The following is an 11,849-nucleotide window of genomic DNA, read 5'->3' on the forward strand; positions in this document are numbered from 1 at the left end:
AAATAATTATGTTGTCATGGGCTAGATTAGAAGGGTGTCTACAAAGGGTTTTGGGAACCCAGAAGATAAAGAAGCTCCTCTTGCTGTGGAGGAGAGAGGAAAGGTCATGGGGAGTTGCAGAGAGGATGCACTGAGTCAGGGTTTCCTGGGAAAGAAGGTTCCAGGGAGAGGGAACAGCATGAGCAAGGTGGAAAGATGTGTTTGGAGAACTGTCTGTGGACCCTGTTGCTGAGGTGGGTGGGTGGGAGTAGAGAGGTTGGAGAGACGGACAGGTGAGGATTCAGCCCACTAAAGGCCTTGCATGCCTTGCTGGGGCATTGAGGCCCAATCCCATGGAAGGTGAGGAACCCTTAAAGGATTTCAAGCAAGGGGGTTATGTGAACCGATTTGGACTTCAGCGAAATCACAGTGATGTCTGTATGGGTGACAAGGACATTAAATCTTCCTTTCCGACGACTTCCTGGAGCAGCCGATTCGCTACTGATGCTGCCCACCTCCAAAAGACTTTGGAGACTTTTTCATGTTTTGTTTGTTTGTTTTCGGTACGCGGGCCTCTCACTGTTGTGGCCTCTCCCGTTGCGGAGCCCAGGCTCCGGACGCGCAGGCTCAGCGGCCATGGCTCACGGGCCCAGCCGCTTCGGAGCACGTGGGATCTTCCCGGACTGGGGCACGAACCCGCGTCCCCTGCATCGGCAGGCGGACTCTCAACCACCGCGCCACCAGGGAAGCCCTATCCTGTGGTTTTTAAGTATCCCTGCACACTCTGCCTGTCTCTAGAGTATTAAGTCCAGTTGCGCTGTTTTGACCTCTTTGTTTATTGAGATTATTATTTACTTGCATTAAAATGTACCAATTTCAAAGGTACAGTTTGATTAATTTTGGTAATTGTATACCAGGTGTAACCACCACCACGACCCAGATACAGAAAAGTTACTTACCCTTTAAAAGTTTTCCATCCCAATTTGCCCCAATTCAGTTTTGAGACACTTTATTGAGTTTGACTGCTTTCTCTAACATCGGCTCTCCGGGTGATTTAGGAAAGTCACTTTACCTCTCTGGATGTGTTTTTGCTTTTATAACATGAAAAATGCCAGAACAGATGTGTTACCAAGGGCCCTTGCAATACTTTCAGAAAATGAGGGGGTAGGGTAAGGGCGGGAATCTCAGCCTTGCGTCCTCATTCTTCACATAGCACACGCATGTGGCAGATCCTAGTGGGAAAAGCCTGTGGTCGCATCAGAGAGAATTAGGTTTCCATCTCCTCTCTTGCTAGTGTGTGTGTAACCTTTTGTAAGCATCAGCTTTCTCATCTCCAATATCAGGCTTATTAACAAGGCCTATTTGTTTACTGTTGTGAGGATGAGTTGAGATGCACCGGCAGCCTTAAATGTTAGTTGGTATTTGTATTATGGCATAATAGAAAGGCACTGCATTCAACCATCTCAGTTACTACACGTTTATGCAGGCTGATTCTCACAGCCACGCCTGTCGTACAAGCGCGACGTAAAGCGGGTCTGCTTTATGGCACCCTGCTTCCGCCGTAAAGCGCCGTTGGCAATCCCGCGTGAGTGGGTTGACGAGACGACTTCCAGGTGAAAAACGCGATTCTTGGAGGTTGGCTGACTTGACGTCTTCCCCATGGTCAAACGCGGGAGCCGGAGCCGGAGCCGGAGCCAGAGCCAGCTGCTCAACTCCCTAACTAAAAAGCAGAAGAAGCATCTAAGGGATTTCGGCGAGGAGCATCCCTTCTATGACAGGTATGGAGAGGCGAGGCTGGGACCGGCGCTGCCGGCGTCCTTTCCCGGTGGGAGCCCGCGTGTCCCCGCGTTTGGTCCGCCGGTGCCCCGGGGGTAGTGACAGGGCAGCTCCCGCCGCGTGCCACGCTGCCCCGGCGCCGGCCTAGCTCGCCCGGGGATCCTGGCGGCTTCCCGCCTGAGATGGGGTTCTTCGCCGGTCTTCCTACCCTTTGTTGAGCCTGTAGTTTGATGCTAGACGGCACGCCTCCTGTGTGGCGACTGGGCAGAGATTTTATAAGCTTGTGTTCGTTTTCTATGTTTTTAAAGAATTGCTTGGGGGCTTCCCTGGTGGCGCAGTGGTTAAGAATCCGCCTGCCAACGGAGGGGACAGGGGTTCGAGCCCTGGTCCGGGAAGATCCCACATGCCGCGGTGCAAGTAAGCCCGTGCGCCACAACTATTGAGCTTGCACTCCAGAGCCCGCGAGCCACAACTACTGAGCCAGGGTGGTGCAACTACTGATGCCCGCGAGCCTAGAGCCCCTGCTCCGCAACAAGAGAAGCCACCTCTCGCCGCAACTAGAGAAAGCCCGGGCGCAGCAACGAAGACCCATAGCAGGCCAAAATAAATAAATTAAAGAAGTTAAAAAAAATAAAAAAAGAATTGCTTGGGGGCTTCCCTGGTGGCGCAGTGGTTGAGAGTCTACCTGCCAATGCAGGGGACACGGGTTCGTGCCCCGGTCTGGGAGGATCCCACATGCCGCGGAGCGGCTGGGCCCGTGAGCCATGGCCGCTGAGCCTGCGCGTCCGGAGCCTGTGCTCCGCAACGGGAGAGGCCACAACAAGAGGCCCGCGTAGCGCAAAAAAAAAAAAAAAAAAAGAATTGCTTGGGACCCTCGACATCACCTATCTATTCAATGACCATGAGGAAAGTAATGTTTGGGTAGTTGTGGGTTCCTCTCTAAGTGTCCAGACTCTCAGTTATGATCTTAGTGCTCATCCCACCCCTTTGGGCTGCTTTATCAACAGTCAGAGGGATGGTCTACTTAAGAAACTTGCTAGAAAAGGTGAACCCCGAGGGCTTTTATTTGCCAAAATTTCCCATCTTTTGGATGAGAGCCTGTTACTGTGTGACTGTAGTATTTGTCATGTGGTCTTGTTAGACTTTTTCATTCGTCTCTTATTATCTATTTGGCATATCCTTCCAAAACCTGTCCAAATGCATATGGAGTTTTTACTTGACAATAGATATAATGTATTTATAACGGTATAGTCTGCCATGTTCATTTAAAGTTGTATCATTAGACTTTTCCTAATTGCTACATACTAGTAGTTAAAGTTTAACATTGCCTGTTTCTTCTCAGGGTTTCCAGAAAGGAAGCAAAACCACAGACTTGTCAACTGGTAATGCTTTATACCTTCTTTATGATAGTAGATTCTGGACTGTTACTTTTAAGATTATATATGGTACTAAAGTTTGGCTACATTTCCACTCTCTTTGATTTTAGATGTAAGCTATACTTTAGTAATATTGCTTAGTTTTAAGTGCAGATGTCTGTTAAAATGCCATTGTGATAACTAATATAGTATAGAGTATGAAACTGTCCTGAGAGATTAGCCTGTTAAGGAGGCTTACCAGAGGGCTCTTGGTGAATCCTAAGAGGGAATGTCGTGTTTGCTTAACATAAAATAGAGTGCAAAATCATCAAAGGTCTTATTTCATTACCACAGACTCAGAAATAAAGTACACTTTTTTGTTGTAAGTTTTCCTGTTGCTCCTTTAAAGGTGCCAAATGTCTGACACATAGGTTAGATCGCCTTATAACCTAAAGCTCCATGTGTTTAGTTTGCTGTCTTCCCATGTGGAACATGAGCAGTTCAAAGAAGAGGAAGCGCTTCTAGAATCATAGCTAGATTAGCTGTTTTAAACAAATTTGGTGCTAGGTTTGGTTGAATAGATAGGACTGCGTATTTGCAGAAAAGCTAGTTTTTATCTAGAGAAGTCTGAACTTGGTTCCACTGTGGACCTGATGATAGTCGTGGGGTAGCAACAAGAACAGTATAATTTTTGTTTTTAAAATCCCCATTTTCCTTTTAGTCAGAGAGTTTATAGATACTTCAAGTTCTGAAAGTGAAGCATAGAGTGAACCAGAACAAGTTTCTGGTTACAACAGACTACTTGCCACATTAAAGGATGTCTCCAAGGAAGATGAGGAGGAGGAAGAGGAAGAAGACAGTGTTCTAGATGAGACAGAAATGAATCTTGAAGATGGCGATAGTGACGTCATTGTGGAGGAAGAGATGGCAGTAGAGTCCACGGACATGCAGAAGAGTGAGTGTCTTTTTTTTTTTTTTTTTTTTTGCTGTACGCGGGCCTCTCACTGTTGTGGCCTCTCCCGTTGCGGAGCACAGGCTCCGGACGCACAGGCCCAGCGGCCATGGCTCACGGGCCCAGCCGCTCCGCGGCACATGGGACCCTCCCAGACCGGGGCACGAACCCGCATCCCCTGCATCGGCAGGCGGACTCTCAACCACTGCGCCACCAGGGAGGCCCGAGTGAGTGTCTTTGATGTGGGTTTATCATCTTTGCAGGGACCACAGACAGATTGCCCCAGGGGCAGGGTGCCTTGTACCACAGAGCTGGGTGAAAGCACATGGATTCAAAGCAGAGATTCTTAACATTGTTGGGCTCTGTGATATCTTCCAGAATCTGATGAAAACACAGGACCCTCTGGCCATAAAAATGCAGAAATGACATTTTTGCTTATGATTTCCAGGATTTCATCAATCCTACTTCAAATTCCCCTGATTGGGAGGAAAGGGAACATAATTCTGTTTTTGTAATGGTCTCAATTTATGAAAGAGATTATTGTTCCTGCCTTAGAGGAACCAAGTTGAATGGAAGATAGACATAAAATATACAAAACTTTTCAAGCATCAAATCTGAATGGAACCGATAAATATAAGGTGTTAAAGAGATGCAAAGTGGTCACATGCTGCCAGGGTGAATGAGGGGAGGCTTCAGAGAAGAGCTGGGACTGAAAGCTTAAAGGGACTCTGTCTCGCTCAGACATCTAGGTGACTATTGTTTTTTAAATTATTATTAATTAATTTATTTTGGGCTGCATTGTGTCTTTGTTGCAGTGCGCCGGCTTCTCACTGTGGTGGCTTCTCTTGTTGTGGAGCATGGGCTCTAGGCACGTGGGCTTCGGTAGTTGTGGCACACGGGCTCAGTAGTTGTGGCTCACGGGCTCTAGAGCACAGGCTCTGTAGTTGTGGCGCACGGGCTTAGTTGCTCGGCGGCATGTGGGATCTCCCCAGACTAGGGCTTGAAACCACGTCCCCTGCATTAGCAGGCGAATTCTTAACCACTGTGCCACCAGGGAAGTCCCCATAGGTGACTTTTTTTTTTTTTTTAATGGTTTGCTGTTTTTTTGTTTAATTAATTTATTTTTTGTTTTATTTTATTTTTGGCTGTGTTGGGTCTTCATTGCTGCACGTGGCCTTTCTCTAGTTGCAGGGAGCGGGGGCTACTCTTCGTTGCGGTGCGCGGGCTTCTCATGGCGGTGGCTTCTCTTGTTGCAGAGCATGGGCTCTAGGCACGCAGGCTCAGTAGTTGTGGCACTCGGGCTTAGTTGCTCCGCAGCATGTGGGATCTTCCCGGACCAGGGCTCGAACCCGTGTCCCCTGCATTGGCAGGCGGATTCTTAACCACTGCGCCACCAGGGAAGCCCACCCATAGGTGACTTTTTAATTTAACATTAAAATCAACTTTATTGAAGTATGAATTACATTCAACAAGGTGTACCCGTTCTAAGCATGTAATTTGATAAGTCTTGACAAATGTGTATATCTATATTGTCATCGCCAAAGTCAAGATACAGAACACTTCCAATACCTGCAAAAAGTTCCTTCTTGTCCTTTTACAGTCAGTTTCCCAGGCCTGGCATCAGGCAACCACTGACATGCTTTCTTTCACTATGTATTAGTGTTTCCTATTCTAGAAATTCATATGAATGGAAGCATACAACAAGTACCCTTTTGCACGTGGCTTCTTTGGCTCCTCATGTTGTTGTGACTCATCCGTGTAGCTCATATTAGTAATTCATTTCTTTTTATTACTGGAATAGTAGTCCGTTGTCTGAATATATCTGGGTAACTTTTTATATTCTATTATCTTAATGCCTACTTGCCTTACTGTATTCTTTTCTATACTTTAAGGTGTCACACACCATTCTTACTTAGTATTTTCATTCATCACTTGTACTCGGATAAAAAAATCGTTGCCTCAGACTTAGGGATTGTTTTAATTTTGTTGGTTTTCCAGTTTTCTTTCATGTTTTAGGTTTTTAAAAATGAAAAGTTTGGCTTTTTAAATTATAAAAGTAATATACATTTACCGTAAAAATTTAAGAGGGTAATATAGTTAACGTATATCTCCTCCACCCTGGGATGAACACCTTTAACATTTTATAGAACCTTCCAGACTACTTTTTTATGGATATATGAGTGAATATATATTTGTGTGTATGTGCATAATGGCCTCATACATTTCTGTAAGTGACTTTTTTCTTTAATAATATAACGTGTGTAACTGTGGGTTACTGCCGCTAGAACCCTGGTGTCCAAGCTCCCAGGCCAAATCTCCTTCTACTACATTACACTACCATGGGGAGGTTTAAAAAAGAAAGGGAAAGTATGAAGGGTGATTTTTCCATAAATTAAATCCACTTGAAAAGGCGCATTTGGAGAGTCAGAGAGTACTGATATTGTTAGAAAGAAGAAAGGTTGAAAAGCTGGTTAAATCTCATTTAAAAAAATCCATATGTACCACATTGTAAAAAAGAGAAGGAAGACGGCATTCATGATTACTGGGCTGGCAGGGTCGGGGACAGTTGCATGCTGGGGGTGGCTCTCGTACTGGCTCTTCCACTCTTCACACTTGTGCTCGGCCAGGGCCAGGGACCGCTGAGGGAGATCAGAGGAGAGGGTGGTGCCTTGGGGGTTCCAGGGGGTTGTGCAGCTGGCTCCCTTGCCACCCAGACTGCCCCAGGGTTCCCAGCCCCAAGGATTATGGAGCATCCCCACACCTGTTTGCTCTGCAGTTGCTGTCCTGCACGCATTTTCTCCTCCAGCACTTTCTGCAGTGTCTCCTTGGCCTTCTGCTCATAGCTGTTTTTCTGGTCTTCCATGTGTAATAGCAACTTATTCATTCCCCAAGAAGTGTATTTCTGTAAATTTGAGGCAATTCAACAAATACACATTGACCTACTGTGTGCTAAAGCCTGAGCAGGGATACAGAAATGAAACGAAATTGGTCCTTGCCCACAGGGCAGAGACGTCAGTAATCTGGTGGACCTTCTTCCAGGCTGGAGGCAGGCAGGGAGAGTCCCTCAGGTGATGTGAGAGGTGAGTGGGGATAAAAAACTGCCCTGGGCATGCTGGGCATTCTCCCCTAGGCCTTCCACAGGCATTTGAAATCTGACATTTCCAAAGGGAAATCATCTTTCTAAACCTGCTCCTATCTCAGTGGCCAGCATCACCACCCACCCAGTCTCCCAAACCCTAAACCAGGGAATCATCCTTGATTTCTCTCTCACCTTCTTCAAGGACTCAGTTCCTCATCAAGCTCTGTCAAGTCAGTGTCTTTAACGGCTCGTTCGTTACCTGTATCCTCTATCCCTACTGCCACCTCCTTAGTTCAGGCCCTAGTGACACTATTATATGGATTATATAGAGACTATGTGTTATCTTCATGCCTTGCCTCCCTTCAAACCCTTTTCAGTCCTGCAGCTAGATGGTTCTTTCTAAAACTTAAATCTGATCCCATCACAACCTGCTTAAATCTCTCAGTGGTTCTCAGTGTTCTAAGAATCAGGTCCAAACTCCTTGGCATGGTTCCTACTTACAAGCCCAGACTTTGATCTCATGCTGCCTCCACGCAAGCTGAACTGCTTGTAGGTCCCCTAAGCACTGTGCTTTTCAGCCTCTGCCTTTGCCCATAAAGCTTCTTCTGCTTAGAGTATCGTGACCCACGCTTCTCACCTGGTTAACTTCTACCCATGTTCAAGATTCAGCCCTAGAATCATAAATTCTGATAAACTTGGCCAACCATACCTACCCCCCGACTCTTTACGGATTAGGCAGTTTTACTGGTGTTCACATAGTATCTGTATTTCTGATCTATTGACTCATCTGTCTCCTTTAAGGGATTGTAAACTCCTTTGGGGCAGGGAACATTTTTAAAAAAATAAAATTATTTTTGTAGGCTTGGGGATCTGAACAATAGTCAAGTCAAGTTTTAAAAATGAATACATTTGTATTTTTAGAATTTCTCCTGGCTTCAAGGTCCAAAAGAAAAAAGACACAAGAGCAGCTTTGCAAATTCACTGGGGGTCTTGCCTTTCCAGTGCTTTTCATTTTTATGCCCTGTGATTTTTGGGAAAGCAGGAGCCTTTTACTGTCGATTCTGGGTTACCCAACTGGGTAAGAGATAGTCTAGATAATGCAGATTTAGAGTTCAATATCAAATCATTTCCATTTAGCTTTGGAGTCATCTGAAAATTTGGATTTAAATGTTGAGTGGGTCTTATGTTCTTGGAATTGTCATTAGAAACCAGATACAGGAGTTACTGGTTGAGATCATACATGGTTACGTCCAGGTTATTGGACTTAACCATGCTGGTCACTGACCAGCTTTATCCCCCATTGAAAACGAGTAGACTGGCATTCTGGATTATATGTCAGTCTCTTATGAGCTTGGTTGGCATTACTGAAAAAATAAAAGTTGTGGATCCGCAAACCCATAGACTCTATAGGCTATGTTCCCCTGCAGAATTCTAACTACACGGCCACCTTATCTTCCTAACATCAAGTGGGAGCAGTCTGGCCGGTCCATCTCGTTCTCTTGATCTTGAGTCCTCTGCAAAAGACATCCCCCTTTTCTGCACCAGCACGTACGTCACAGCCCTGAAGAAAGTGTAGACATCTGAGATACGTTAACAGTGGGGGAGGGCTGATATCCCGTGAACAGACACATAAATGCCTGTTAGACCTGGAAATTGAAAACCAGAGAGGCGGGGCCCCACTGGTTTTGGCCCAGGCCACCAGCCCCTGGTGTTCCCAGCAAAATGTTCCCAATGTGGGAGTTTGAGGAAGCAGGGAAAGGCAGGTGGTGTGAGTTTATTAGGACTTGAGGCCCTCAGCCTCGCACTGAGGCCAGCTGAACCCCCAGAGCGTGCTTCCTGCCCTCCTATGGGCTGCTACTCCTAAAGGTACTTGGTTTCAACAGTTATTTGTGCATCAGATTAAAGACTGAAGGGAGAGGGAACAGCAAGCCTAAATTCTTCATATCATACGCCACCTCCCTTTCTCTTCTCACTATATAAGCAGTTCATGTGAAAAACAAATAAGGCAAGCAAAACAAAATTACCTGAAGTCTTGCTATCCAAAAGTTACCATTAGTATTTTGGTGTATACTTGTTCCAGATTTTTCTTTATTTTCAACCCTTCATTAAGGCCATTGTAGTCTTGACAGGTGATGCTGGCACAAGCACTTGAGATGAGGCTCCTCTTTTTAAAATACTGTATTTGCATTTGGCTTAATTTGTCTCAGGCCCTGCCTTGCCTGGTCCCCAGCGTGGTGTTTTCTGCTGCAGTCTCTGTAAATTGGAGTTGGGGTGATGGGGCGGTCAGGCAGGGCTGTGTGTATCTGTGTCTGTATGAGGGAGGGCGGGCACACTTTCCAGTGTTTCTGGGCAACAAGCAGGCATGCACTGCAGTTTCCTATCCCTCAGGCCTGGGCTGTGGAGACAGGGGAAGTACCAGGAAGGGGTGGACGACCCCGACCCAGCTAAATGGAAGGCCCAGCTCCGCTGTGCGCTCAACAAGAGCAGGGAATTCAACCTGATGTACGACGGCACCAAGGAGGTGCCCATGAACCCAGTGAAGATATATCAAGTGTGTGACATCCCCCAGCCCCAGGGCTCTATCATTAACCCAGGTGAGGCCCCAGCTGCTGGGGAGAAGGTGGACAGTGTGCCAGGTTCCGGGCTGGACCCTTAAAGCGATAGTCGACTTGAAAGTCGCCTCGCTTACAATGTTGAAGACTGGTAAATAAAGCAAGAAATCCTGTCCCTAGAAAGAACCCAGAGAACAAAAGGTATAAACTCAGCACAGTCTTCCTGCCCACCCAGTGGAACAGTAAAGCATTAGAAAGAAGAGAGGGTATTGAGTTCTATAAAAAATAACTTCTCTTGGGACTCAACACTGAGAAGAGAGGCCAGGTAGTTTAGAAGAAGGAGGGCTTAAAACTTAGAAGGTCTGAGTTATAAACCTCGGTCTTTCCATTTCACTACTTGTGGGACATTGAATCAAGTCGTTCAACGTTTTGAGCCTCAGCTTCTTCCACTATAAAATCTGGGTTCTCATCTTTCCTGCGTATTTCAAAGGCTGTTCTAAGAATCAATTGCCATGACATTATGAAGGCTGTTAAGTTCTCTTTATAAATGATGGGTAAGTGATCATTTAATTTGTATGGTATTTTTCCTAGGAAAATACCACCTGATCCCTATATTTACTCAATGTTTAGCAAGTTCCGACTAAGAGCCAGATAATTTAGACTTGACCTCCAGTGCATCTAGTGAGGCTCTGCCATGAGGGAAGGGTCTGTCTTCACAGTAAGCTTATAAAGGAGAGAAGCTGTGCTCCTTGGGCCCTTAGAAGGGATGCGAATGTGTGGAAAGGGGTTTAGAGTAGGAATTAAAAGATTTCTAGGAGAAGGGAGTAGGGTCTGCAGCTCCTGGATAGGGGAGGGGATGAGAGCTTGCACTGGGGCTCCGTAGGAGGAGCTGGGAGTGGGGTGAACACCCTTGGTTCCCACTCTTTGGCATTGAGGGTGCACACTGAACCCAAGGAACCTCTGTGCTGGCAGTGCCTAGCTTGAACAGTGGGTCAGCTGCAGGGATGACAGTGCAACGTGAGCGCCTCACTTTTGACCTTTGTGTGTGTGTGTGTGTGTTTCTCGGGTAGGATCCACTGGATCTGCTCCTTGGGATGAGAAAGATAATGATGTGGATGAAGAAGATGAGGAAGATGAGCTGGACCAGTCACAGCACCACGTTCCCATCCAGGACGCCTTCCCCTTCCTGAACGTCAATGGTGAGTGGGGTGGGGGGTGGGACCGAGGCATGGAGAGGATGTAAGGGGCTTTGATTTTGCAACCGTTGACACCATATCCACCATTGCACTGGGAGCAGCGACCAGGCCCTGGGGCCAGGCTGCCAGTCTGTTAGCAAGTCGGAGTCATAGGCAAAGGAACTCCGTAGGCATAGTTATCCCAGTGGGGTGGCTTCTAGGCAGAGAGAGCATCTTCTGAATCTTATGTGATAATTCAGAGAAATTAAAAAATGAAATTCATTCTCAATCCCGCATACAAATACACAAGCTGTTACAAATTTTGCTGATTTCCTTCAGGCCAAGTGCAGGGATCCTTTTCGTGAATTGTAGGCAAACTCTTCTGCTATTTCCCTCGGTACAAATTTTCTGTCACTGCCTTAACAGCCTCTGCTAAGGCTGTATCATGGGAAACTTGTGGCTCTACAGCTCTTAATACTAGGCTCTGATACAATTTCTCTACTAGAGACTTTTATCTTTTTTAAATTAATTAATTAATTAATTAATTTTTTGTGGTACGCGGGCCTCTCACTGTTGTGGCCTCTCCCATTGCGGAGCACAGGCTCTGGACGTGCAGGCTCAGCAGCCATGGCTCACGGGCCCAGCCGCTCCGCGGCATGTGGGATCTTCCCGGACCGGGGCACGAACCCGTGTCCCCTGCATCGGCAGGCGGACTCTCAACCACTGCGCCACCAGGGAAGCCCTATCTTGTTTTTAAATTGACTTTTTGAATTCAGCTTCCCAGGAAAGATGCGTTTAGAGGTTGGAGGGTCCCTGTGAGACAGAGCAGGTACTGCACCTCCCATTGCACGTTCTGAGGACGCTCAAGCACAAGGTGAACTGCTCTTCCACAGCATCTTCCCTTGAACTTTTCACTGACGTGCTCGTAGTCATATGACGTGCATTCAGTTGAGTAGCTTTTCACTACTTTTCTAAGTTCCA

General features: G+C 46.5%; 1 protein-coding gene across 2 annotated transcripts; it reads left to right on the forward strand.

Annotated features, from left to right (window-relative positions):
* The first annotated feature begins 1,537 nt into the window (after positions 1 to 1,537).
* Positions 1,538 to 11,014, forward strand: LOC309798306 (interferon regulatory factor 6-like). 2 transcript variants are annotated; one of them, XM_082646532.1, is made up of 3 exons: positions 1,538 to 1,757; positions 9,530 to 9,735; positions 10,764 to 11,014. In XM_082646532.1, the coding sequence occupies exons 1-3, from the start codon at positions 1,639 to 1,641 to the stop codon at positions 10,934 to 10,936; spliced, it is 498 nt and encodes a 165-aa protein (XP_082502658.1). In that variant the 5' UTR covers positions 1,538 to 1,638; the 3' UTR covers positions 10,937 to 11,014. The 2 variants fall into 2 exon arrangements, with proteins under 2 accessions (XP_082502658.1, XP_082502657.1); XM_082646531.1 differs by lacking the exon at positions 1,538 to 1,757 and adding an exon at positions 8,109 to 8,219 and having other exon boundaries at positions 10,764 to 11,013.
* Positions 11,015 to 11,849: the final 835 nt, after the last annotated feature.

This window comes from Mesoplodon mirus, assembly GCF_964341445.2.
Source record: "Mesoplodon mirus genome assembly, contig: HAP1_SCAFFOLD_2695, whole genome shotgun sequence".
NCBI lineage: Eukaryota > Metazoa > Chordata > Mammalia > Artiodactyla > Ziphiidae > Mesoplodon > Mesoplodon mirus.

Coding starts and splice junctions, on each gene's coding strand:
- LOC309798306 (XM_082646532.1), top strand. CDS start 1,639: ATGGTCAAACGCGGGAGCCGGAGCCGGAGCCGGAGCCAGAGCCAGCTG. Junction 1,758..9,529: donor GAGCATCCCTTCTATGACAG/GTATGGAGAGGC, acceptor CCTATCCCTCAG/GCCTGGGCTGTGGAGACAGG. Junction 9,736..10,763: donor GGGCTCTATCATTAACCCAG/GTGAGGCCCCAG, acceptor TTTCTCGGGTAG/GATCCACTGGATCTGCTCCT.